This window comes from Phacochoerus africanus, chromosome 7 (assembly GCF_016906955.1).
Source record: "Phacochoerus africanus isolate WHEZ1 chromosome 7, ROS_Pafr_v1, whole genome shotgun sequence".
Lineage (NCBI taxonomy): Eukaryota > Metazoa > Chordata > Mammalia > Artiodactyla > Suidae > Phacochoerus > Phacochoerus africanus.
The window spans coordinates 60011006-60036488 of NC_062550.1; the positions used below are offsets into that span (position 1 = coordinate 60011006).

The 25483-nt window shown below is 37.9% G+C and overlaps 1 protein-coding gene across 4 annotated transcripts; it reads right to left on the reverse strand.

Moving 5' to 3' along the window:
* Positions 1 to 894: 894 nt before the first annotated feature.
* MGST1 (microsomal glutathione S-transferase 1) lies at positions 895 to 25120 on the reverse strand. Of its 4 annotated transcripts, none has more exons than XM_047787469.1 (4): positions 24967 to 25120; positions 17124 to 17271; positions 14399 to 14493; positions 895 to 1507 (listed from the first exon to the last, which is right to left on the reverse strand). In XM_047787469.1, exons 2-4 carry the CDS (start codon positions 17247 to 17249, stop codon positions 1261 to 1263), a joined length of 468 nt encoding a protein of 155 aa, XP_047643425.1. In that variant the 5' UTR covers positions 17250 to 17271; positions 24967 to 25120; the 3' UTR covers positions 895 to 1260. The 4 variants fall into 4 exon arrangements, with proteins under 4 accessions (XP_047643425.1, XP_047643427.1, XP_047643429.1 ...); XM_047787471.1 differs by having other exon boundaries at positions 24950 to 25068; XM_047787473.1 differs by having other exon boundaries at positions 24946 to 25068.
* Between the last annotated feature and the right edge of the window lie 363 nt (positions 25121 to 25483).

Genomic DNA, 25483 nt, shown 5'->3' on the forward strand with positions numbered 1-25483 from the left:
AAAGACCAAAAAAAAGTTCATCCTTTATTATAAAGGTTAAGTACACATAATTCTGTTTAAGACAAGAAATCTGAATGGTATGGATTTATATAGTGTTTGTAGGTTTGTAAACACATGCACTTTGTGAATTTTTATATTTATATATTCATATTTTTATATAGAAACAAAATAGTATTATTTGATGCTAAATCCATTGGCTGATTGATACTAGCTTACTAAATTGATCAATTACCAATAATGGGACAAACTTACATCATATGTCTATTAATGTGTTGCATGTGAAGAACACATCACTGAAAATGTTGAAACTGAATCTAAGAACAGGAAAAATAATAGACAAAACAAAATCAGATTAAGGGTCATGCTGTAAACAACCAGCCTAAACGCCTTTAAAAAAAAAAAAAAGCCATCACAAAAGACTAAAAAAAAAGAGAGAGAGAAAGAGCTCAACCATTTTATTGAAAACTAGATAGAATTGGTAACAAAAGGCAGTGTGTGGTCCTTGTTTGATTTCTGGGTCAAAAATAAAGCAGTTTTAAAGGACATTATTGGGAAAAGAGGGGAAACTTTAAATATGAACTATATATATATTAAATAATATTGCTGTATTAGAATTAATTTTTTGTGTGAAATGATGGTGTGCTTATTTGGAGATTCATATGAGATACATGCTGAAGTATTTAGGAGTGAAGTGTCTTAAATGCATGATATCTGCAACTTTCAAATTGTTCAAAAAAAGCATTGAGTGATAGAATTGAAGCAAATATGGTAAAATGTTAAGAACTGGTAAAAATCTGGGTGAAAAATATAAAAGGGTTCATTATATTACTTTTTTGCTTTTCCGTAGGTTTGAAACTTTTGAAACTACTTTGGGAAAAATAACACCAAAGGAAATTCTTCTTTAAATTCTTTATTTCATGTGCCCATTTCGGAAATACTGAAATACAGGTTTAACATACACGTACTTACTATTTTTAAAGATTTAAAAATAGAACATGTTGAATGAATGTTACAAATTATAATCAAAATTTACCACAAAGTACTTTGATAGTAAGACAAAATAGTCAAAAATTATGTTAAATTTCTAGTGCACATTTAAAACAAGAATAAAGGATATGAGTGACATTATTGTTCAGATGAGGCTTTCTCTATCTTAATTCCTCTGCTCCCTTCCCACTTAAAATCTTAAAAAATATTCATTATAAATTGGAAGTATAGATTTCTTAGAAAATCACTGGATGATGAGTTGTATGGTTCTCCTTACAGGTACAACCTACTCTTCAGTAACCTGTAAGCCATTGAAAGTGTAACTCCATATCCCAGGAAAAAAGCCAAACCACGATTTGGCTGGGGAAGGGGTGTCAAATACGCAATCGTGTGGTAGATTCGCGCGCCAACAAAGAGTCTGAAGTGCAGGATGGCCGTAGAGAGATCTGGACCACTCAAGGAATACAGAAGGCCAATGCCAAGGAATGGCACGATATTTTCAAGGTCATTCAGGTGGGCTCTGTGGAAAAGATGACTTATAAAACACTAATTTCAAAATCAACAGAAATACATCCCTTTTCCCCTCTCTTCTGAAACTAAATATGTGTTAAGGAATCATAAACATGTCAAGTAAGATTGATTTAGGGAGTTCCTGTTGTGACTCAGTGGAAACGAATCCTACTAGTGACCATGAGGATGCGGGTTTGATCCCTGGCCTTGCTCAGTGGGTTGAGGACCCTGCATTGCCATGGGCTATGGTATAGGTTGCAGATGTGGTTTGGATCCAGTGTTGCTGTGGCCGTGGTGTAGATGGACCACTGTAGCTCTGATTGGACCCCTAGCCTGAGAACGTCCATATGCCGCAGGTGCAGCTCTTAAAAAAAAAAAAAAAAAAAGATTCATTTTCATTCTCTTAAATTCCCTTGCTTCCTTACCCACCTGGCTTTTATTTAAAATGTCTCATTATTTTTGTTTCTTTTATTGTTAGTGTAACTTAACATAGAGAAGGCATCTTGCATTTTTAAGAATATCCAGACTGCATCTATCTAACAAAACTCACTTCATTTTTTTTTTGGTCTTTTCTGGGGCCACTCCCGCTGCATATGGAGGTTCCCAGGCTAGGAGTTGAATCAGAGCTGTAGCCACTGGCCTACACCAGAGCCACAGCAATGCGGGATCTGAGCCGCGTCTGCGACCTACACCACAGCTCATGGCAACACCGGATCCTTAACCCACTGAGCAAGGCCAGGGATCGAACCCGCAACCTCATGGTTCTTAGTCGGATTCTCTGACCACTGCGCCACGGCGGGAACTCCCAAAACTCACTTCATTTTTATAGACATAAAATACCTTTTCTTCTCAGGTTCATACAACAGCAATTCATGATTCTACTTATAAAATCTCTTCTTCCCAAAAGCAGAAGAAGAGTTACAGTCTTTCTTAAGGCTCCACCCTCACTTCTGCTAGTCTGCAAAACGATTACTGACAACAGCCTTGTCCACTCACCCAAACCACCAGGCTGCCAAGAATCAATTTACCAATTTAATATCAAGAATTTCATGCTCTCCACATCCAAATAACAGGATACATAACCAGTCTTTCAAAAAATGAGAAAAATCTGAGCCAACCTATCCTAAAATTACAAAAATGATTAAGTAATAGCTATGGAACACTGTACAGAGTACACACAAAAATGATAGATAATAAGGAGAAAGCCATATTTCCTGCATTTGAATTTTATACCACAGCTAGAAAAAAACAGAAAACATGGTTTAGACACAAGTTTTCCTCCAATTCATGGCACCTCTGGCAAGGATCATGATTAGAAGGCACATCTATTCTTGATAGATATCTATGTCAAAAATTTCTTGATATAGACACCTTGATAGATGCCTATATCAAGAATATCAATAATCTAGATCTCTATTCTTGATATATAGACTTGAGTTTTTTTAGAACTTAATTTTCATATCTGGTATCTTGGTTTAAGACTCTGGACTAAAAATTGAGATTCTGAAACATATTTCAAAGTGAAAAAATATTTATGTTACTCTATTTTCTTTTAGCAAAAAAAATGTTAATTATTACATATTGCCTGCTCAATGACCACAATTCTCCTCCCCTCCTTTCCTTTCTCCTCTTTTCTATAGATTTATCTTGAAAGCTCCTGAAAAATATGATAACAAAAGCTATGAAGAAAGTAATGGTAACCTAAATAAGCAACAGTTTGGAAAGATTTAAATAAGCAATGATCTGTTCCTGAATAAAAGCCAAGACAGAAAGGTATGAGATTTTTTTGTCCCTTCTCTTTCATGGGACAATCCAAGGGTTACTAAGAGTGAGGTGAGCAAGAATGGACAGGAATATTATTTTCTGCTAAAGAAGAGCCTGCTTCACAAATTGCACAAAGAGTATTTGGTTTTTTTGAATTCTCTGCTGGAGTGCAGATAAATCTTCATCTACCACATTGGCCATGTTAGTTTTTGCCTTCAGAACATTTAGAAGGACAGACATTTTAAAGTTGGGAAAGAACCTATAATAGGGAGACCCTTGGAAAACAATGCTTATTTCTAAGCCTACATTAAGCAACTGGCAAATAGAATGTGGTGTTAGCAGTTCCTGTCTGACTAGCATCCATGAGGACGCAGGTTCCATCCCTGGCCTCTCTCAGTAGGTTAAGGATCCAGTGTTGCTGCAGGATGTGGTGTAGGTCACAGACGCGGCTTAGATCCCTTGTTGCCATGGCTATGGTGCAGGCCAGTGGCTACAGTTCCGACTGAACCCCTAGCTTGGGAACTTCCATATGCTGTGGATGCAGCCCTAAAAAGATGGAAAAAAAAAAAAGAATGCGGTGTTAAAACAGAGGAGAAAGTCAAGGAAAATAAGGAGTAAAGAGCTTCAGGGGGGGTGGGGAGGTAGAGGGGAGGAAGTTCAAAGGCAGGGCTTCCTTGTACCTTACTGGCCCCTCTATTCTTTCTGTTTTCCTTCTTTATTTCTTTTTTTCAATTCTCTTTCCTTGTTCTCAGCTCTCAAAATGGTCTCACAAATAACAATCCTCATTGTCCTGGTAAGGCCTGTTTTCAACAGAGCTTTATACACTACGTTAATTTATGACACTTTATATACTTTTCTCTTTTATATCCCACCCCAGGCACATGCTTACCCAGCTCTCCAGTGGGCAGCATCCTTCCACTCCAACCCTTTCTCTGCTTGAATAATAGGAACTCTTCCTAGAAGGGCTGCTTCCTTCTTTTTTGTGTCGTTTCCCACATTGAAAAGCCAGAGTCTGATCACCAGGGGGCATTGTACACACAGTTGCTGCACCTCCTCAAGGATCCTGACTCCTTTCTGAACAAAGGTCAATTGGTCTTCCCAAATTTTATTTGTTGTTCACAACCTTTTGAGATTGCCTTACATGATGGCTTTCTCCTCTAGAAGTACAATCTTGTGGGCATGGAGCGGTAAAAGTGGGGCTTGGAAGGAAGAGTGGGAAGGACTATAAAAGCTTCAAATAAAATACCTTTTCTAAGTTTTCATACATGAGACTTAACTTTGATTTTCCTTTCACACTTACTAATGCTGCCAAAGGTTTAATTGTTGTCCCTCTCAAGTTCTGGGCCATTTTATGACTGTAGGGTCATGATTAGCATCATGTATGCAATTACCTTCCCTAAAAGGGATGCACAAATAGGATCAGACAAAGCTTTAAACTGCTTACTGTCTCTTTAGTAGTTTTGATAATGCCACAAAGCTTTATTCACCTTTTCTAATTTTTATTCTTTTTCATCACGACACTTAGAATTTTCCTCTGATACTGTCTGAAATTTTCACATTGATTCTTTGTCCTGAGACTATTTTAGATCCACATTCTCAGCACAATTCATTTTCATATCTGGCCAGTTAGCATAGTAGGGTGGCTGAATTAACAAATATATAACTAAATGAAATCAAAGATAAAATTTTGTACTATATGGCAGAGACTTCCTCTTAGGAAAAAAATCATTCTTGCTCGATAAAGAACTTGAGGTTAAACTTCTTTGCATAAACAAAAAATTTAATTTAATTTTAGTATCGGAAGAGCAGAAAAGTATATAGGGCAAAAGAAGAGCCTGCACAATGGCATAATGCTGGCATTTTGTGAGGTGCAGAGGAGACAGTGTAACTTCCCCAAGGAGAGGATGCTGAAGGACATAGTCAAGGCCCTAACACATGACCTGAAGTACTTGTGTGCCATAGTGTAAACTCTGCACCTCAGTTTAGTTAAGTCTATTTTTTTTGGCCATGTCCACAGCAAATTAAAAATCCAGAAAATCAAAAGTGATCATGCAAGTATGGTTTAGATTCTAAAAGGATTAGCTGCTGCAGCTAATACCTGAAGTAAATTTTTTTTCTTTCAGTCTCATTTTTGCTATCTATCTACACCTACCAAATTAAAGAAGTGTAGTCAAAAATACTCATGATGTTTCTTATCTTAACTATTCATCACAACACTAAGTATCTGTATGTCTAAGTTTGGTTATGAAAACTCTCCACTGATTCTTTAATTTTATATAATTTTACTTATTCCATGAAATGTATCTAGAATTGTACTACAGTTTGGATGTAGCATTAGAAAGTACTATATGAGAAGAAAGTACATAAATTTAATATTCCACGTGTTAGAAAAAGGTAACTAATGGATTGGCAATGGAATCTCAATATAAAAAATTTTGCATTGGGGAGCTAATTGACCAAGATGGTTACATAGAAAGCTCCTGAACTCCCCTCTTCTCACAGATACACCAAATGTACAGTTACACATGGAGCAATTATCTATGAAAGAAATCCAGAAACTAGATGAGCAACTTCTATACATTGAGAGAATAAGAAAATATCCACATCGAGATGGGGAGGAAAGGCTGAAACATAATCTTGCCATAAATCCCACCCCCAGCACAGCACCATACAACTGGAAGGGAACTTCTAACTCCCAGGTTATCCTGAGGAGAAAAGGGTTTGGACTCCACATTTAGTGTTCCAACCTTTAGAACATTCACTGAAGAAACAACCCTCAACAAAGCACTTAGCTCTGTAAGTGAATGAGGATTGTATCCTGGAGGTCCACAAGACTACAGCAAACATAAGAGAGGTTGTTAACAGGTGCATGAGACTTGCTGTAGTTCTCCCCCCAGGGCTCAGCACTGAGGGAGCAGACAAAATGTCAATCTCCCGGTCTTTCCCTAAAAGGAGTTCATCTGTGTGTGTTAATTTTTTTTTTTTTTGGCCACACCTATGGCATATGGAAGTTCTTGGCCAGGGATTGAATCTAAGCCATAGCTGTAACCTCTGCCATAGCTGCAGTAATACCAGATCCTTAACCTACTGTGCTAGGCTGGGAATCAAACCCACATCTCTCATCAGCGACCTAAGCCACTGCAGAGACAATGCCAGATCCTTAACCCACTGTGCTACAACAGGAACTCCCATCTTTATATTTAAAGGCTGTTGCAAGGAGCAGGCTTCTAATTCAGTATGCATCTGGAGGCTGGCTATAATTCTCATCAGAGACTCTCTAGCCAGAAGACATCACTCTGATCTCTTCCTTCTAGCCCACTCAAAGTTGCCAGCATCTCCTCAGAAGGAGCTTGTACACACTTCTGGCATGCCAACCTTTGCAGATACTACTGAAGGGACAGGCTCCTGGACTGCCTGGCTTGGGACAGCCAGTGGGGCTTACATTCATGAGCTCCACAGGACTATAGCAAACAAAGAAGCAGTTTCTTAATGGGTACAGAAGAGCTCTCTCTCCCAACAGCTATACATCTGGACCCAGCAAAAAGAGATCAAACAAAAATGTCCAAATCCAAGTTTCTCTCTGGAAGAGGCTTAACTACATATTTTCCTAAACAGAGGATCTGGCTTCCAGTGAGCCTGAATCTAAGTGCTGACTGTAATCCTCCCCTTTAGGACACTTGAAAAGTCTTGGCATACCCTCAACAATGTGGAGCCAGTAAAAAATAAAGAAGGTAGTTTGGATAATCATGAAGGTTGGAGAGACAACCAGGAGCTCAGGCAGGCTAACTGACATGGTTCATCTCCCACATGAGACCACTCTACTAAGACTGGGAGAGAAGGTTGTTTTATCTAATGCACAAAAACTAACACAGAGAATAAAGAAAAATAAAGAAACAGGGAAATATGTTCCAAACAAAGAACAAGATAAATCTACAGAAAGAGATCTTCATGAACTAGAGAACTAGAGATAAGTGATTCACTTGATGGAGAGTTCAAAAAAATGGTCAAAAGATGCTCACCAAGGTCAGAACAGTAATACATGAGCAAAGTGAGAATTTTGATAGAAATGGAAAATATTTTAAAAGTACCAAACAGAAATCACAGAGCTGAAAAATACAATGACTGAATTTAAAAAGTCAATAGAGGAGGTCAATGACAGATTAGATCAAACAGAAGAAAGGATCAGCAAACTTGAAGACAGTGCAGTAGAATTCATGCAATCAGGAAAAAAAAGAAAAAAAGTAATGAAAAAGAGTGAAAATAGCTTAAGGGACTTACAGAAAACCCACAAAAAAATATCAACATATGCACTGTAGAGGAACCAGAATTATGAACATGAAAAGGGGGCTGAAAGCTTATCCAAAGAAATAATGGCCAAAAATGTTCCTGAGACACATTATTAAATTATTAAAATTAAAGTCAAGGAGAGAATATTAAAAAGAGCAAGAGAAAAATAACTTGTTTTATACAAGGGAACCCCCATAAAATTATCAATAAAATTATCAGTAGATTTTTTTTATCAGAAACTTTGCAAGTCAGAATGGAGTGGGATAATATATTCAAAGTGCTATAAGTAAAAAGTACCAACCAAGAATACTCTACTCAGAAAAGTTTTCCTCCAGAATTGAAAGAGAGATAAAGTTTCCAGACAAACAAAAACAAATAGAGTTAATCACAGCTAGACTAGCCCTAAAAAAAGTTCAAAGTAGTTTTTCAAGCTGAAACGGAAGGATACTAATTATAAGAAAAAAAATATGAAAGTATAAAACTCACTTGTAAAAATAAATATACAGTTAAAGTCAAAATACTCTAATGTAAGAGTGGTGGGTAAATCTCTTAAAACTCTAGTATAAAAAGACAAAAGTATTAAAGCAACTGTAAATACAATAATTTGTTGATGGATACATAATGCAACAAGATAGACAATGTGACATTAAAAAACATAAAATGTGGGGGGAGGAATATAAAAATGTAGAGCATTTGAATGCATTCAAAGTTAAGTTGCTATCAGCTTAAAATAGAATGTTATAAATATAAGATGTTTTATGTAAGACTTAGGGTAACCACAAAGTAAAAACTTGTAGTAGATACACAAAAGATAAAAGAAGAAGCAATCAAAGCTCACCATTAGAGAAAATTGTCAAATCACAAAGGAAGAAAGAAACAAAGGGAAGAAGGAATTCCAAAACAACCAGGGGAAAAGATTAACAAAAGCAATAAGTACTTACTTATCAGTAATCACTTTGAATGAAAATGGGCTTAAACCATCCAATCAAAAGATACAGAATGATAAAATAAATTAAGACCTAGCAATATGCTGCCTATAAAGAGATTAACTTCAGCTTTAAGGACACACATGGACTCAAAGTAAAGGGATGGAAAAAAGATATTTCATGCCTGTGGAAGCCAAAAGAAAGCTGTAGAAACTATACTTATAGTGGGCAAAAGATATCTTCAGTATAAAACTGTAACAAGAGACAAATAAGGTCATTACATAATGATAAGGGGATCAATTCATCAAGAGGACACAACATTGGTAAATATTTATGCACCCAGCATAGGACACCTAAATATATAAAGCAAATATCTGATCTAAAGGAGAAATAACAATACATAATTGTAGGGGATTTCGATATCCCACTTTCAGCAATGGAGAGGTCATCCAGAAAGGAAATCAATAAGGAAACATTGGACCTAATCTATATGTTAGATCAGATGGACCTAAAAGACATTTACATAATTTTTCATCCAACAGCAACAGAATACAATTCTTCCCAAGTTCACACGGAACATTTTACGGGAGAGATCATATATTAGGCCAAAAAGCAAGCCTTAATAAATTTAACAGGTGTGAAATCATCTATTCCAACCACAACAGTATGAAACTAGAAATCAATTACAAAAGGAAAACTGGAAAATTCACAAATTTGTGGAGATTACACAATATCTTACTAAATAACCAATGGGTCAAACTAAAAATCAAGAGGAATAAAAAAAAAATCTTTAGACAAAGATAGAAATAGAACATACCAAAACTCATGGGATTCAGAAAAGGCAGTTCCAAGGGGAAGCTTATAATGATAAACACCTACATTAATAAAATGAAAGCTCTCAAGTAAACAACCTAACTTTACACTCCAGAAACTAAAAAACAAATAAAAGCAAATTAAGCCCAAAATTAGTAAAAGGAGGGAAATAACAAAGATCAGTATAGAAATAAATGAAATAGAGATTAAAAAGAGAATAGAAAAGATGAATGAAGCTTAGTTGAATTTTTAAATGATAAAATAGGCAAACCTCTAGCAAGGCTTATCAAGATAAAAAGAAAGAAGACTCATATAAATAAAATTAGAATTAAACAAGGAAACATTCCAACTGATACCATAGAAATATGAAGGATCAAGAGAGACTACTATAAACAATTATACACCTAGAAGAAATTATTAAATCCTTAGTAAAATACAACCTACCAAGGCTGAATCATGAAGAAACAGAAAATCTAGACAGACTAATTACTACTAAGATGACTGAATCAGTAATCAAAAACCTTCCAACAAAGAACCAGGACCAGATAGTTTCACTGGTGAATTCTACCAAATACGTAAAGAAGAATTAACGTCAATCCTTTCCAAACTCTTCCAAAACATAAAGGAGGAAGGCATATTTCCAAACTCGTTTTACAAGGCTAGCATTACCTGGATATCAAAGAAAAATGAAAATATCCCTGAGAAACATAGAGGCAAAAATCCCCAAGAAAATATTAGCAAACCAAATTCGAGAGTTTAATTAAAAGGATTAAAAGGATCATATACCATTATCAAGTGAAATTTATTCCAGGGATGCAAGGACAGTCAACAACTGCAAATCAATCGAAGTGATACTCCACATTAACAAAATGAAGGATAAAAATGATTTCAGTAGAGGTAGAAAAAGCACTGACAACTCAAAAGCCTTTCATGATAAAAACTCAAAACAAATGTTATAGAGGGGATGTACTTCAATATAATAAGGACTATTTATGACAAACCCACCGCTAACATTATACTCAATGGTCAAAAGCCAAAATTTTTCCTCTAAAATCAGGAACTAGACAAGGATGCATACTCTCACCACTTCAACTCAATATAGTACTGGAAGTTCTAGCCAGAGCAATTAATTAAGAAAAGAAAAAAGAAAAATGGGCAGAAGATATAAACAGACAGTTCTCCAAAGAAGATATGCAGATGGCCAAAAAACACATGAAAAGATGTTCAACATCACTCATTATTAGAGAAATGCAAATCAAAACCACTATGAGGTACTACCTTACACCAGCCAGAATAGCCATCATCAAAAAGTCTACAAACAATAAGTGCTGGACAGGGTGTGGAGAAAAAGGAACCCTATCACACTGTTGGTGGGATTGTAAATTGGTGCAACCACTGTGGAAAACAATATGGAGATTCCTCAGAAAACTAAAAATAGAACTACTATTCGATCCAGCTCCTGGGCATCTATCCAGAGAAAATCACAACTCGCAGACACATGTACTCCGATGTTCATTGCAGCATTATTTGCAATAGCCAAGACGTAGAAACAACCTAAATGTCCATCAACAGAGAAGTGGATCAAGAAGATGTGGCACATATACACAATAGAATATTACTCAGCCATTAAAATGAACGAAATACCAGCATTTTTAGCAACTTGGATGGACTTAGAAATTACCATACTAAGTGAAATCAGCCATACAATGAGACACCAACATCAAATGCTTTCACTGACAGTGGAATCTGAAAAAAGGACAGACTGAACTTTGCAGAACAGATGCTGACTCACAGACACTGAAAAACTTATGGTCTCTGGAGGGGACAGTTTGGGGGGTGGGGGGGGGTGCACTTGGGTTATGGGATGTAAATCCTGTGAAATTGGATTGTTATGATCATTATATAACTACAGATGTGATAAATTCATTTGAGTAATAAAAAAAACCTGTAAAAAAGAAAGAAGGAAGGAAGGAAGGCAGGTAGGCAGGCAGGAGGGAAGGGAGGAAAAGAGAGAAAGGGAGGAAGGGAGTCATCCCAAAAGAAAGAAGTAAAATGGTCTCTATTTGCAAATGATAATGACATTACAACAAAAATATACACCTAACTCAACAATAACAAAAAAACTGTTGGAACTAATAAATGAATTTAGTGGAGTTTCAGGATACAAAATCAATATGCAATAGTATTATTTTGGAGAGTTATTAAAGCAAAATTCTTAGTCAAATTTCAATAAAACTGCTTCCTACCATGCAATGAAAAAAATCAATTGCATTTCTATACACTAACAATGAGCTATGAGAAAGAGAAAGTAAGAAGAAAAAACAATTCCATTTACAACAGCATCAAAAAGAATAAAATACTTAGGAATAAATTTAACCAAGGAGTAGAAAGATCTATACAGTGCAAACTATAAGACACTGATGAAAGAGAAGAAGAAACAAATAAATGAAAAGATATTCTCTACTCATAGACTGGAAGAGTTAATACTGTTAAGATGTCTGCACTACCCAATGCAATCTACAGATTTAATGCATGCACTCCCTCTCAACATCCCAATGGCTTTATTTATTTATGTATGTGTGTGTATGTATGTATGTATGTATGATCTTTTTAGGGCCATACCCATGGCATATAGAAGTTCCCAGGCTAGAAGTCGAATCAAAGCTGCTGCTGCCAGCCTATGCCATAACCACATAAATGTCAGATCTAAGCTGCAACTGTGACCTACACCACAGCTCACAGCAATGCCAGATCCTTAACCCACTGAGCAAGGTCAGGGATCAAACCCAGGTTCTTATGCATACTAGTTGGGTCTGTTACCGCTGAGCCACAATAGGAACTCCCCAATGGCATTTTTAGAAAAACGGAAAAACCAATTCTAAAATTTATATAAAACCACACATCCAAAGCAATCCTGAGAAATAAAAACAAAGCTGGAGGCATCATACCTCCTGATTTCAAAATACATTACAAAACTATGGTAATCAAGGTGGTATGGTATTGACCTCAAAGCTGACACAAAGTTCAATGGAACAGAACAGAGAGCCCAGAAATAAACACATGCATGTACAGCTAATTAAATTTTGACAAAGGAGCCAAGAATACACAATAGGGCAGGATAGTCTCTGTAATAAAATGTGTCGGTAAACCTAGATTTCCAAACACAAAAGAATGAAACTGAACCTTATCTTACATCATACACAAAAATCAAATCAAAATGGATTAAATATTGAACATAAGACTTGAAACATAAAACTCCTAGAAGGAAAACAGCAGGTTCTTTGACAGTGGTCTTGGCAATGATTTTTTGGATTTGACATCAAAAACAAAAATAAACAAAATGGAACAATATCAGAACAAAAGGCTTCGGCTCAGCAAAATAAACTATCAGCAATATTAAAGACAACTTACAGAATGGGAGAAAATATCTGCAAACCACATAACTCACAAGGGGTTAGTATTTTAAAAATATAATAAACTCATACAATTCTACAGATAAAGATAGATAAATAAATAGAAATAACCCAACTGAAAGGGGGACCAAAATAGCCATTTTTCTAAAGAAGACATGCACATGGCCAAGAGGTACATGAAAAGGTGCTCAACATCACTAACCATCCAGGAAATGTCCGTCAAAACCAAAATAAGTTATCACTTCACGCCTGTTAGGATTATTGAAAAGACAAGAGAGAGCAAATGCTTGCCAGGATGTGGAGTACAGGAAACTCTTGTACACTGTTATTGGGAATGTAAACTGGTACAGCCACTATGGAAAACAGCATGGAAGTTCCTCAAAAAAGTTAGAAAATAGAACTACCACTATTTCAAAGAGATCTCTGCACTCCCACATTTATTGCCACATTATTCACAAGAGCCAAGACATGGTAACAATCTAAGTGTCCATCAGCAGATGAATGGATAAAGAAAACATGGCATATATGTATATATAATGGAGTGTTATTCAGTCCTAAAAAGAGAAGGAAATTCTGTCATTTGGTTGAAATAGTACATCAACTCTGAACTATGCTAAATGAAATAATTAAGACAAAGAAAGACAAATATTCCATGGTATCACTCACGTACAGAGTCTACAAAAAGAAAAAAAGTGTTGAACTTATAAAAACGATGTAGTGGTTGCTAGGTGATGGGGTAAGGGAAATAAGGTGAGGTTGATAAAAGGTACAAACTCAGTTTTCAGATGAACAAGGTCTGAGGATATAAAGTATAACACAGTGACTATAGTTGACAACATTTCACTGGGTTATTGCATAACTTCATTGTAACACTTTATTGTGTTATTGTATTGAAATTTGCTATGAAAGTAGAACTTAGATGTTCTCACCAAAAAGAGGGGAGAGTAGGTGAAATACGTGTGGTGATAGGTATGTTAATTAACTCAACAGAGGGAATTTGATAATGCATATATGTATGTCAAGTGACGTTGTACACTTTAAACACCTTAATTTTATTTGTCAGTTATACCTTAGTAAAGATAAAAAAAAATGTTTGCAATTTACATCACTTTATGACAAGGACTATGAAATCTACTTCCAGAACTCAAGTTCAATGTGCTTTTAAAATAAGTATATGAATGGCATTATTAAGAATCTGTGTAGATGGTATCTGGGCTTATTGCTTTTCATTGTTCATTGAATTCTCAGTACGTTAAACATAATATCTACAAAGGAGAGAGGGGGCAGAGAGAAAGGAAAGGGAGAGATTTCTCAAGTTCATATTTTGAATCTTCTGCAAAAATACCTAGCTCTTCAACCTTTGGCCCAAGCTAACAGTCTCACCTCTGGAGAAAGATGACAAAACTGCAAGAATCTACTGTCCTCACTTCACCTCCTACCTGTCATTAATTTTGATAAATCCCTACACAGAACAAAGTCGTTAACCCCAGCAAAGTGCATAGAAATGCTAAATTAGAAATATGTGCAATCACAGTGATAGTTGGAGACTATTCTAGGGTGCTAATTTTCTCTAATTACATGGCCTAGGTAAAATGATTGACTTTTCTTCCTTCTTCTTCAAGACCTAACATCCTCAACTTAACTTTGTAACCAAAATTCTTGGGTCAAGTAAGTAATTTCAGGAGACAGTGGGTTCACCTTCGTACACGTTCCACTCTTTCATCTGTCCGAAGATACTTCTTGGCATTTTCTCCCTTGCCAAAACTTGAGCAGTCTTCTGGGTTGGCAAAAACCTATCCAAATACCAAGGAGAAAAACTATTTCAAATACAAAATTACATGTGGGTATTCTACCTGAAAAATTATTTGCATTATAATGGAAGAAATACAGGCATTTTATTATGAAAAAAAAAAAAAAAAGGAAGCAACAGATCAAACCCAAGGTTAAGAAAAGGCCTCTATACTTAAAATCTGAATTTTTATTAACAGTGTAAAAATATTTTTAAAGGGAAGCATAAATAAGAACTTAAATAAAAAAGCACTGTATAGGGAGTTCCCATCGTGGCACAGTGGTTAACGAATCCAACTAGGAACCATGAGGTTGTGGGTTCGATCCCTGGCCTTGCTCAGTGGGTTAAGGATCCGGCGTTGCTGTGAGCGGTGGTGTAGGTTGCAGACAAGGCTCAGATCCCATGTTCTTGTGGCTCTGGTGTAGGCCAGCAGCTACAGCTCCAATTCGACCCCTAGCCTGGGAACCTCCATATGCCACAGGAGTGGTCCAAGAAATGGCAAAAAGACAAAAAAAAAAAAAAAAGCACTGTATAAAAATAGTGAAAAGGAAGCAAAAATGGAAAAAAGAGCACAATTCTAAGTCCTCATTGACTACTATGATGGTGAACTGGCATTTTTATAGTGATGTTGATACGTCTTCTCTCAAGAATATTAATATTTCCAACTGAATGGCTCCTGTGAAAGTCGTAAGTTTACTTGGCAGCGATATTAAGAGAACGGACATGAAGCATAAAAAAGTGAGGGGCAGGAAAAGCATGTTGTCCTTTGTTAGAATAAGTGTGCCTCTTTTCTCTTCCCGGATTAACTAAAACTTTGGGTTGAATAATTCTGTGACATAAAAGAAGTTGAATTGGACACAACTTAGAATAGATTTACAAGGAGATCCTGCTGAATAGCATTGAGAACTTTGTCTAGATACTCATGTTGCAACAGAAGAAAGGCTGGGGGAAAAATGTAACTGTAATGTATACATGTAAGGATAACCTGACCCCCCTTGCTGTACAGTGGGAAAAAAAATAATAATAAATAATTTAAAAAAAAAAGAAGTTGAATTGCTTTACTATCAATACCAACTATATGTTCTAGGGGATAAGTTCATATTTCCTTCCTGCGATTATTATTCTGTTTGAAATGATTTCCCCATTTCCTGAAGCTTGAAATATGCATTTAAAAATATTGAAGTATGTTCTACTATTTAATAATTTATAATAAATAAAAACATGAACTATAAAATTAGCCTTAATTTAAGCTGAGATACCTCATAAGTATTATAATATTTTTCTTTATATGACATGAGTATTTATTTCAGATAAAGATGTTCAGGAGAACAGAGAGACAGGGATGTGATACTGTATCAACTTTTAAGGTCAGATCTGTCTGTCTGGTTCCTAACTAAATGCCTTGCACACACTGGATGGTCAATAAATATATTTTAAATAAGTAAACACATGCATTACAATGGAAAGTGCATGAGATTTGATTTTAAACCAATCCGAATTTGAATCTCATCCTCGCCCTTTATTGGTGTGTCACCTTGGGAAAGCTACTGAACCTATCTTTTATTTTCTCACCTATAAAATGGGAAGAGTAATGCTCATCTCACTTGATAATGCTAACAGCTAAAATGCTGCCATGATCTGGCATAAAGGAGAGTGAGGTGGCTCCTAGCATATATCACTGGCACACCCTATAGTTGAATTCCCCTCTCTTTTTCTTTTAAAATCAGGTACATTTCTGCTATCTTTAGTGCCGCTACACTTCCAGAGGAGAGTGTGGACCTGGTGGTAACAGATATTTAAACACATGTGTATGTGTCCCCACTACAATGCAAACATCCTTGGGAAAGAACGATGCCTCAAGACAATAACAAGGGAATACCTTAGGGAGGACAGTGACTTCTAGATAAAAGCAAGTCTCTGGAGGACAAAAACTCAGGATAGGCACTAAGAGAGAAATGATGGTTTCCAGGAAGAAGTTTCTGAATAGTCGTTGGGACCACACCAATGAAAAGTGTTTAACTTTGCCAAGGTAGCCCTGCTGAACCCCTATCACTGTCATCATAAACCCTGCTTGAATACAAGTTATATGTTTCAAAATCATTTTCCACCTTTCCCAAGCCTCTAGTTAAAAAAAAAAAATTATTATTAGCATACTGGGTAGAAATACTATGCACTTAAGAAGTCAGCCACACAAAATCCAAATGCTTTGTCCCAGTCATAAGAGACTCTGCTGATAATATTAACTTTAATTCTAACCCCAAAGGCATTTTCTTGACCTGTAATAGAGCTGAAAACCCCAGATAACTGTCTAGAAATTAATTGTTTTTTAAACTCTGGCAAAATTAACATCAAAATCACAAAAAGTTTCCTTGAAAATGTTGCTATTCCAGAAATCTCATATGCTCGACAGCATGACAAAAGGTAAAAGCTACAGTGGAAAAAAAAAACAAAAAACATTTACTAGTTTCTGGGAGAAAGCACCTATTCTATACATGAGATCCAACTATACCAAATGATTGCATATTTCATTTACAGTATTAAACAATACCCATTGGGCTTTATAAAAAATAAATTAAGAAAATTGCTTTCCAGAATCTCAACTCTTAAAAGAAAATATTGCCTCCAAGGTCTTACCTTTCTTGTCAACCTATAGAATGCAGTTGCAGTACTCATAAACATCATTTTTGAAAGAACGATTGTTGCATAGGAGGCAAAGGCCATGAATACTTCATTTTTCATTAGCTCCGTGAGGTCGGCCATTTTTTCAGTTTTGGTCTAGAATCTTAAAAAGATTTTAGGCAAGACAGGAAAAAGCAGACATAAATACCCTCAAAGAACTCAATGGTCATTTGGTGTGCTTGCATATATTAACCCTACTGTTCTCAAAAATCTCTTGAGTTATTTTCAGGAGAAGGAGTCATTTCGTTTTTCTTCATTTCAAAATGAATAGCACTATGGTTTTTTCACCTAGTTCTATATCATTAAGCTCAAAGACATCAAATAAGTACCGATTAGAAAGGAAAATGTAGGGGCTATGCCAAGCAAAAATAAATAGGCAAACTCCTCTAAAGAGAGAATAAAATCATTTTTTGCATTGAATTGAGCCACAAATTGGACACACAAAAAAGAGACTTCATGACTCTCTTCAGAAACATCAAATTAGGTACATAGTAGTACCATTAATATTTTATTAGAAATGCCTAAATTCTATACTTGTGGTTGCCGAGGGAGAGAGTGTATGAAGCAGGGATGGATTGGAAGTTTGGGACTAGAAGATGCAAACTATCATACATAGAATGGATAAACAACAAGGTCCTACTCTGTAGCACAGGCAACTGTATTCAATATCCTGCGATAAACCATAATGGAAAAGAATAAGAAAAAAATGTTATATATACATATAATTGAATCACTCTGCTGTACAGCAAAAATTAACACATTATAAATCAAATATACTTGAATAAAATAAAATTTTAAAAAGGAAATGCCTAAATTCTAATATATGTTCTCCTTTGCAAACCCAACTTTCAGCCTTTTGTCATGTCAGTATTCAAGATCTCAGCTTCCAGGATTTGGCTACTAACCTTAATTGAGAGATTTAGCCTCTGTGAGACTAAATTTCTTCACTTATAAGACCAGGAGTAGTTATACCTCCTAATACAGTGGGTTGCGGCCAGGATTTAACTGAGATAACATGTGGAATATACAGTGTCTGGCCCATGAAAACCCTCAATAAAGTTTATCATCACTGTCACCACAACCGACTCATCAACACCAACACAGGCACAGAGGGTGGAGTAGGATAATGGAAACGTACAGGAACAGGCTTACAAATGCAAGGTAAGAAATTGGCACTTAGAATATTTTCATAGAAGGGACAAGGGGAGGAGGATTAGCTTTACAGAAATCATTTGGTTATTTCACATTCCATATTTACTTCCTTCTAAAAGCTTCCTTCTTCCTTCTGTCAAGAGTAAACTGAATGTAACTCTCTGAGTCCAGAGTTGGAAGTATAACTGGAAAAGTGCTCAGAAGAAAGCAGAGGCACCCTGGTGATCCTGAAGTCCAACTGGATAGGAATCTAGGGTAAAGCTGAAACTTCACACTATCGGACAGGCATTCTTTTAAACCTCCTCTGTTCTATTCTCAGCCCCATTATCAGCTTCTTCTGTCTCTTCCACATAAGTATGCATTTTTTTCTCATACCCCAGCTTAAAAGCAATTTTATCAGCTTAGCATAGAGTGCCATCTCTTATAGACATATCTGTTCCTGCCTTTAGAACACGACCCCTGCAGGCGACCTAGAGTGACATCTATCAAATTCTAATCATTCTATCCATCTACCAATAATCTACAAACCTATATATCTTTCTACACTCTGTACTGGCCATGTAATTATCTCTATGTTACTGTTCAACGTGACATAAATCACATATATAATACATATATATTTCATTTTATAAGATTTGACTATATATCCAATTATACCACATACTTTGTAGGCATTACCTTACATAATTTTTGTAACTATAATATTATAGTCCTCATAAGTTTATCTATTCTACAGATGATGAAAATGGAAATGAGAGATATTAAGCTGCCCTGCTGGGACGCAAACCCAGGTCTCTGACCTCACATCTCATACAGTAAGCATACTGCACTGTTTCCTTCAAGAGACTATAAACTGCTTGGTTCTGATTCAGTTAACATTGACTGAATGGCCACCCTGCGGCTGGCAGTGCTGGCACCCTTCCCATCTGTTATCGTCATTCTTCTTATGCTACAAGATAGGTATTACTCCCATTTTGCAGATTTAAAAAAAAAACCCAAGGCTTCCTATGCAACCTCTATTTTAAAATGGGGGCTAGGAGTTCCCGTTCTGGCTCAGGGGAAACAAATCTGACTAGCATCCACGAGGACCCAGGTTTGATATCTGGCCTTGCTCAGTGGGTTAAGGATCTGGTGTGGGTCACAGACATGGATCGGATCCCACATTGCTGTGGCTGCAGCATAGGCCAATGGCTACAGCTCTGATTTGACCCCTGGTCTGGGAACCTCCATATGGCGTGGGAGTCTCCCTAAAAAGACAAAAAGTAAAAAAATTTTAGAAATAAAATAGGAGTTCCCGTCGTGGCTCAGTGGTTAACAAATCTGACTAGGAACCATGAGGTTGTGGGTTCAATCCTTGGCCTCACTCAGTGGGTTAAGGATCTGGCATTGCCATGAGCAGTGGTGTAAGTTGAAGACGTGGCTCAGATCTGGTGTTGCTGTGGCTGTGGTGTAGGCTAGTGGCTACTGCTCCAATTAGACCCTAGTCTGGGAACCTCCATGTGCCGTGGGTACAGCCCTAGAAAAGACAAAAAAAAAAGAAAGAAAGAAAGAAAGAAAGAAAATAAAAATAAAATTGGGGCTAAAAATATATTCCTTGGATTTTGGCAAATTGAAATATACAGTTGGAGAATCGTATGGAGGTACCTTAGAAAACTATACATAGAACTACCATATGACCCAGCAATCCCACTCTTGAGCATATATCCAGACAAAACTTTCCTTAAAAAAGACACATGCACCCGCATGTTCATGTAGCTCTATTCACAACAGCCAAGACATGGAAACAATCCAAATGTCCATCCACAGAGATTGGATTAGGAATATGTGGTAAATACACAATGGAATACTACTCAGCCATAAAAAATAATGAAATGCCATTTGCAGCAACATGGATGGAACTAGAGACTCTCACACTGAGTGAAGTAAGTCAGAAAGAGAAAGACAAATACCATATGATATCACTTATATCTGGAATCTAATATACAGCACACATGAACCTTTCCACAGAAAAGAAAATCATGGACTTGGAGAATAGACTTGTGGTTGCCAAGTGGGAGGGGGAGGGAGTGGTGTGGGTTGGGAGCTTGGGGTTAATAGGTGCAAACTATTGCCTTTGGAATGGATAAGCAATGAGATCCTGCTGTGTAGCACTGGGAACTATGCCTAGTCACTAATGATGGAACGTGATAATGTGAGAAAATAGAATGTGCACCTGTATGTATAACTGGGTCACCATGCTACACAGTAGAAAAAAAAAATGTATTGGGGAAATAACAATTTTTTAAAAAAGAAAAAATATACAGTTGATCCTTGAACAACACAGATTTGGACTGTGTGGGTCCACTTATATTTGGATTTTTTTCCACACTAAATACCAAAGTACTAGACAGTCAACAGTTGATTGAATCTGTAGAGGCAGAACCACAGATACAGAGGAACTGTGTATATGGAGGGGTGATTATAAGTTATAAGTGGACTTTGGACTGTGCAGAGAGCTGGCCTTTCAACCCCTTAATTGGTCAAGGGTCAACTACATTTTGGTTTAAACACACACACAAAGAGTAGGAAATTAACCCACCTCCACAAGTTAGTAAACTTGAAAGAAACTATGTTAGATAGATTTGCCAACTAAAGAAGGTCAGTCACTGTCTGATTATATAAGAGTGTAGTTGCTAACCAAGGCAGCTTCTGACTTCTAATACTCCCTGACAGGAGTTCAGGGTGGATCAGAACGAGGCACTCTGTGTTTTGGGGACAACTGCCAGGTCTGCAGACAGTTGGGTATTTTCAAGGGAAAGTTTTATGAGTCCAATTTCTTGCGTCTCCTCATAATTAGAGAAGCACTAAAATGATTAAAGAAGACATCTGTTCCTTGTAACCAGCAGCAACCTTCTACCAAGATGTGTTTACCAAAATCATATATATACTGACCTCCCCCACTACTTCTGCAGAGAAGTTTCTCGGGGCTACTGAGACGCTGTCTCCTGGGCTACAGTCCTTAGAAAGCCCCCAATAATACTGAACTCATCATGAGTCCTTTTCCAGTCAACAATTCTCACTGCAAGATAAAACTTTTAGCAACACTTAATGTGCCTGCTCTTGTTTTAGTATTAGGGCTGGGAGGAGTCAGAAATAAACTGTACTCTCCTCCAGAGTGCATGTAGAGTCATTAGCTTAAAAAGGAATCCCTAAGTCCTGTGCCTCTGGACAAGGACCTGAAGAAATGCAGTAGGGATGCTAATTTTTTAAAAAATTAAAAAAAGTTTATCAAGAAGGAAGTGCCGCCATTTCACAATAATTTTAAAGGTAAAACAGTTTCCTGCAGGTCCCCGCTAGTGTCCTCAGAATGAAACGTATTTTGCCATGGAATAAAAGTCCAGAGAATGATTTCCTTTCAGTGAAAATGGGTACTGAAAGAATAGAGAAAAAGTGGAAGACTTCCAGAACTGTTGGTGGGAAAGGAACACAAAGGAATGAGCAGTCGGAGGCAAAGGGCAACAGGAAACTTTTCCTCTGAAGGCGAACAATACACTGAGCGTGCACTTCACACAAAGAGGGTTTCTCAGTCACCAAGAATGTGCCTTAGCTCCTCAAGCCTGTGGTTCTGGGAGACAGACCAACACTGGGCTTTTGTTATCACACACCCGATGGGCCAAAGAACTGCCCCTAGGGATCAACATGGTCTATTCCCAGCATCTGAGGGCAAAGTCAAGAAAGTGAAAGGTAAGACATTAAGAAATAGGAGTCATTTGCAACATGAAATTAGGCAATACTGATCTAGACTTTCTTTTTCAAGGCTGATTAGTGGATAAGTTACCCTGAACCTGCAACATGGCAGGGCACTGTACTCCAAAAAACATTACTGGAAGCTTTGTACCAGGAAAGGTCTCCAGGAGAGAGGAGAGCAGTATAGGAGTAATAATAGTTCAGAGGGTAACGTGTTTAGTGATTTGAGGAGTCTAGGACGGCAGTAGAAAGAATCTAAGAAAAGTAGGCAGAGCAAAACATGAAACTTAGTGATGAGTTACAGAAAATGAATTATTTCAATGATGAATTCTATTTTTATGGTGTGTTGTTTCCTTTCTTGCCCATCATGGGTTGGCCCAGTAGACAATTTCTCTAACTATCTCACCAGAGAGTGGGGCTCAGTTCCCGAATGTGGAAGTGAAGTCTTTACAAAGGACAAAGTGTGGCGTGTCAGGCTCACAAAGACTCTGGAATAGCCTACAGTACAAGTAGAACCAACTCTGCCATTTACAGCCATGATTAACTTATCTTACTTTAAAATCAGGTTACTAATACTTCTTGCCTCACAGGAATCCTATGAGCATTAAAAGAATAAAGTATTAAGTGCTTAGAAAAGCACTGAGACCCAGCAAATGCTATGTAAGTATGTGGTAAATAAATAAGCTCTTAGCTTGGTACCGTTCTAGGCGCCAAGGATACACTTTGAGTTTTCAAGGTTATCCCATTATCTCACTTGAGGATTGGAGAACTCTAAGGTAGTCAGTGCAAATAATATCTGCCACTACCTTTAACATATAAGGAGGGAGTTCCCATTGTGGCTCAGGAGATTATGAACCCGAATTGTAACCATGAGGACGTGGGTTCGATCCCTGGCCTTGCTCGATGGGTTAAGGATTGGGCATTGCCATGAGCTACAGTGTGGGCTACAAACACCGCTCGGATCTGGCATTGCTATGTGAATAACCCCAATTCAACCCCTAGCCTGGGAACTTCCATATGTTTTGGGTTCAGGCCTAAAAATATAAAAAAACAGCAATCGAAACAAAACAAACAACATATATAAGGAAACTGAGGCCCAGAGAAATAAAAAGAGTAATTTGACCCAACTTCACAGTGGAGGCAGACTGGAACCCAGTTTTCTCAAGTGTTTTACTTGTGGGCTATCTACCATCAAGGCTAAGAGTTCTAGATTGACCTGGCCTTCTAGGAGCCTCTTTCTTCTAAATCCCTTTCCTGTCTTGTCCCCTCATCCTCTGGAATCCCACCCCATCCCTATAGTATCCTTCACCATTGAGTAATAGATTCTATTAATTAAGAAATATTCCTCTTCTCTTTACAGGCTCTTGGCCAAAGAGAGCAAAGTTCTCTTGTCTGTAGTGGCCTTTCCACATCAACACTGTAAAACACAGAAAATGTGAGCACGCACTCTCATGGTCATGACTCTGCAGTTTTCTTCCCTCTTAAAGCAAAAGAACACTACCCACGAGATAAAGAAGAAAAAATAAGTCAGTGGTCTTGTTGCTGTGTGTGAGTTCTAGAATTTACTGAACAGACGGAGGTGACTGCAGACATGGCTTCAGAGCCCAGGTGCTGGGAGGAAAATGCTGCTGGGTCTGGGGAGAGGTGGGGTGAGGCTGTGCTCAGGCGACGGTGCTGACCTCCATTTCTAGTATCAGCAACTGAGAAACAGCACTCTGAAACAAACCCTCAGAAACAAACAGAAAAACTGTACTTGTCTGCCACAGAGAGTAAGACTCAAATTTGGACTGATTTGTCATTTCTAAAGATGACCAGAGACAGTCAGCACACAGAGGCCTCTTATTTTGGAAACAGCAGAAAAAATCAGCAAAACTCAACACCCAGCCTAACTCCCAGGGAATGCAAAGGGTGGGTCTAGTTTGGTATTCACAGCAGACTAGGGCTCTGAGAACACCAGGCTAGACTGGCTGAAAGGCTGTTAGCTGGGGGGCCTGGAGAAGTTTCCAGAGCCGTTCAACATGTTTGATTTCAGCCCACTTGGCACTTTCTTGGAGAGAAAACAGGCAGAAGGAAAAAGAGGGGGGGAAAAAAGTGGTGCCCAGATTACCAAGAGGCCTTGGGACAATTTCAAAGGATGCAGGGAGATGGAGGATCTGCATGTACCCTTGTTCCCACCATCCCAGTCCAGCAATAGCAGTAATAACTGAGGCCTTAATTCTCATGGGAGGTTTCTTTCTCCTTTACTCCTTCCACATGGCTCTCCCCCTCCACACTGCAGGGTGGGGACTAAGAACCTTCCCGGGGAGTTTATCCTTTGCTTTCCAGTCAGCTGACTCTAACAATGTCTAATTCATCTAACAGGGTCTAATTCATGTCCTCCTGCACTATTATTATTATTACTAATTTAACTTCCCGATGTTTCTCTTGCCTGTGGTTTTGAACCAAGAAGAGCAAGTCCTATTCTTCAGGAGGTACAAAAGCCAGCCTGCCCTGGAACTTAGAGCTGAGGCAGGATTTTATACCCTGAGGATGAACACAAGTTGCTTAAACTGCAGCCACTTCCTCTATCACTGTTACTAGCACTTACTATTTATTCCCCCAAAGCTTGGTGGGTTGGGGGCAGGCTTTCAAACCGGATGCTACCTCGGTTTGAGAAAAAAAAAAAAGTGAGTAAAATCATCACTTAAACATGAAAAGACTCGTTCTCTCAAGTTTTATTCCTGGAGTTTGACGACTTACCTACAAGGGGACAGGAATGAGAAATTCCCTTTTAAAAAGTGATGGACCGAAAAGCAAACGCTTAGCAACAAAGAAGTAGCAGGTCCGCAGAGGCCCTCAAGCCTACACCTGCCATCCACGTCCCCTTCCCGCCGCCACCCTTCCCTTACCCTCTGCTTACACACCCCTCCCGCGCACGTACTGTGGATCTGAGCAGGAGGAAGACCGCAAAGCTGTCCCAGAGACGAGTAGCAAGGGCGCTGGGTGACTTTCACCCCTCGGGCTTGGGGGCGGGACGCCAGCGCCACGCCCCCTCTGGTTATTTTCCTATGAATTTGCTCTCCGGTGCAGAAAGCAAGACTCCTACCCTCGCCAAGCCCCTCCCATGAGTCGCCTGATTCTTGTGGGAGTAACTACTGCCCATCTGTTTCCTTGTTTGAGCCCTTCTTTTTAGCTGGCGGAAGCGTAGGTCACTGAGAGGACAATTCCTCGCGTTAGCAGCTCCAGGACGGTAGCAATTGTATAGGAACATTTCGAGGGGAAAAGCAGGTCAACTTTTATTTAGCGGGAAACAAAGGTTTAGAGCATATTTAAATCTCAGGGAGGGGGCAGAAGCGGGGTGGGTGGGGAAAGGGGAGCCTGATTAGAAATCATTGCTAAAATTACCATGTTTTGAACTTCACTTTCCCTGCCAGGGGACAAGTCTTCCCAGAAAGGCT

Bases quoted from the DNA above. Each gene is read 5' to 3' on its own strand.
- MGST1 (XM_047787469.1), bottom strand. From the start codon at position 17,249: ATGGCCGACCTCACGGAGCTAATGAAAAATGAAGTATTCATGGCCTTT. The intron at 14,494-17,123 runs GTAAGACCTTGG...GTATTTGGATAG, and splicing joins TCTATAGGTTGACAAGAAAG to GTTTTTGCCAACCCAGAAGA. The intron at 1,508-14,398 runs GTGAACCCACTG...TCTTTTCCACAG, and splicing joins AGAGTGGAACGTGTACGAAG to AGCCCACCTGAATGACCTTG.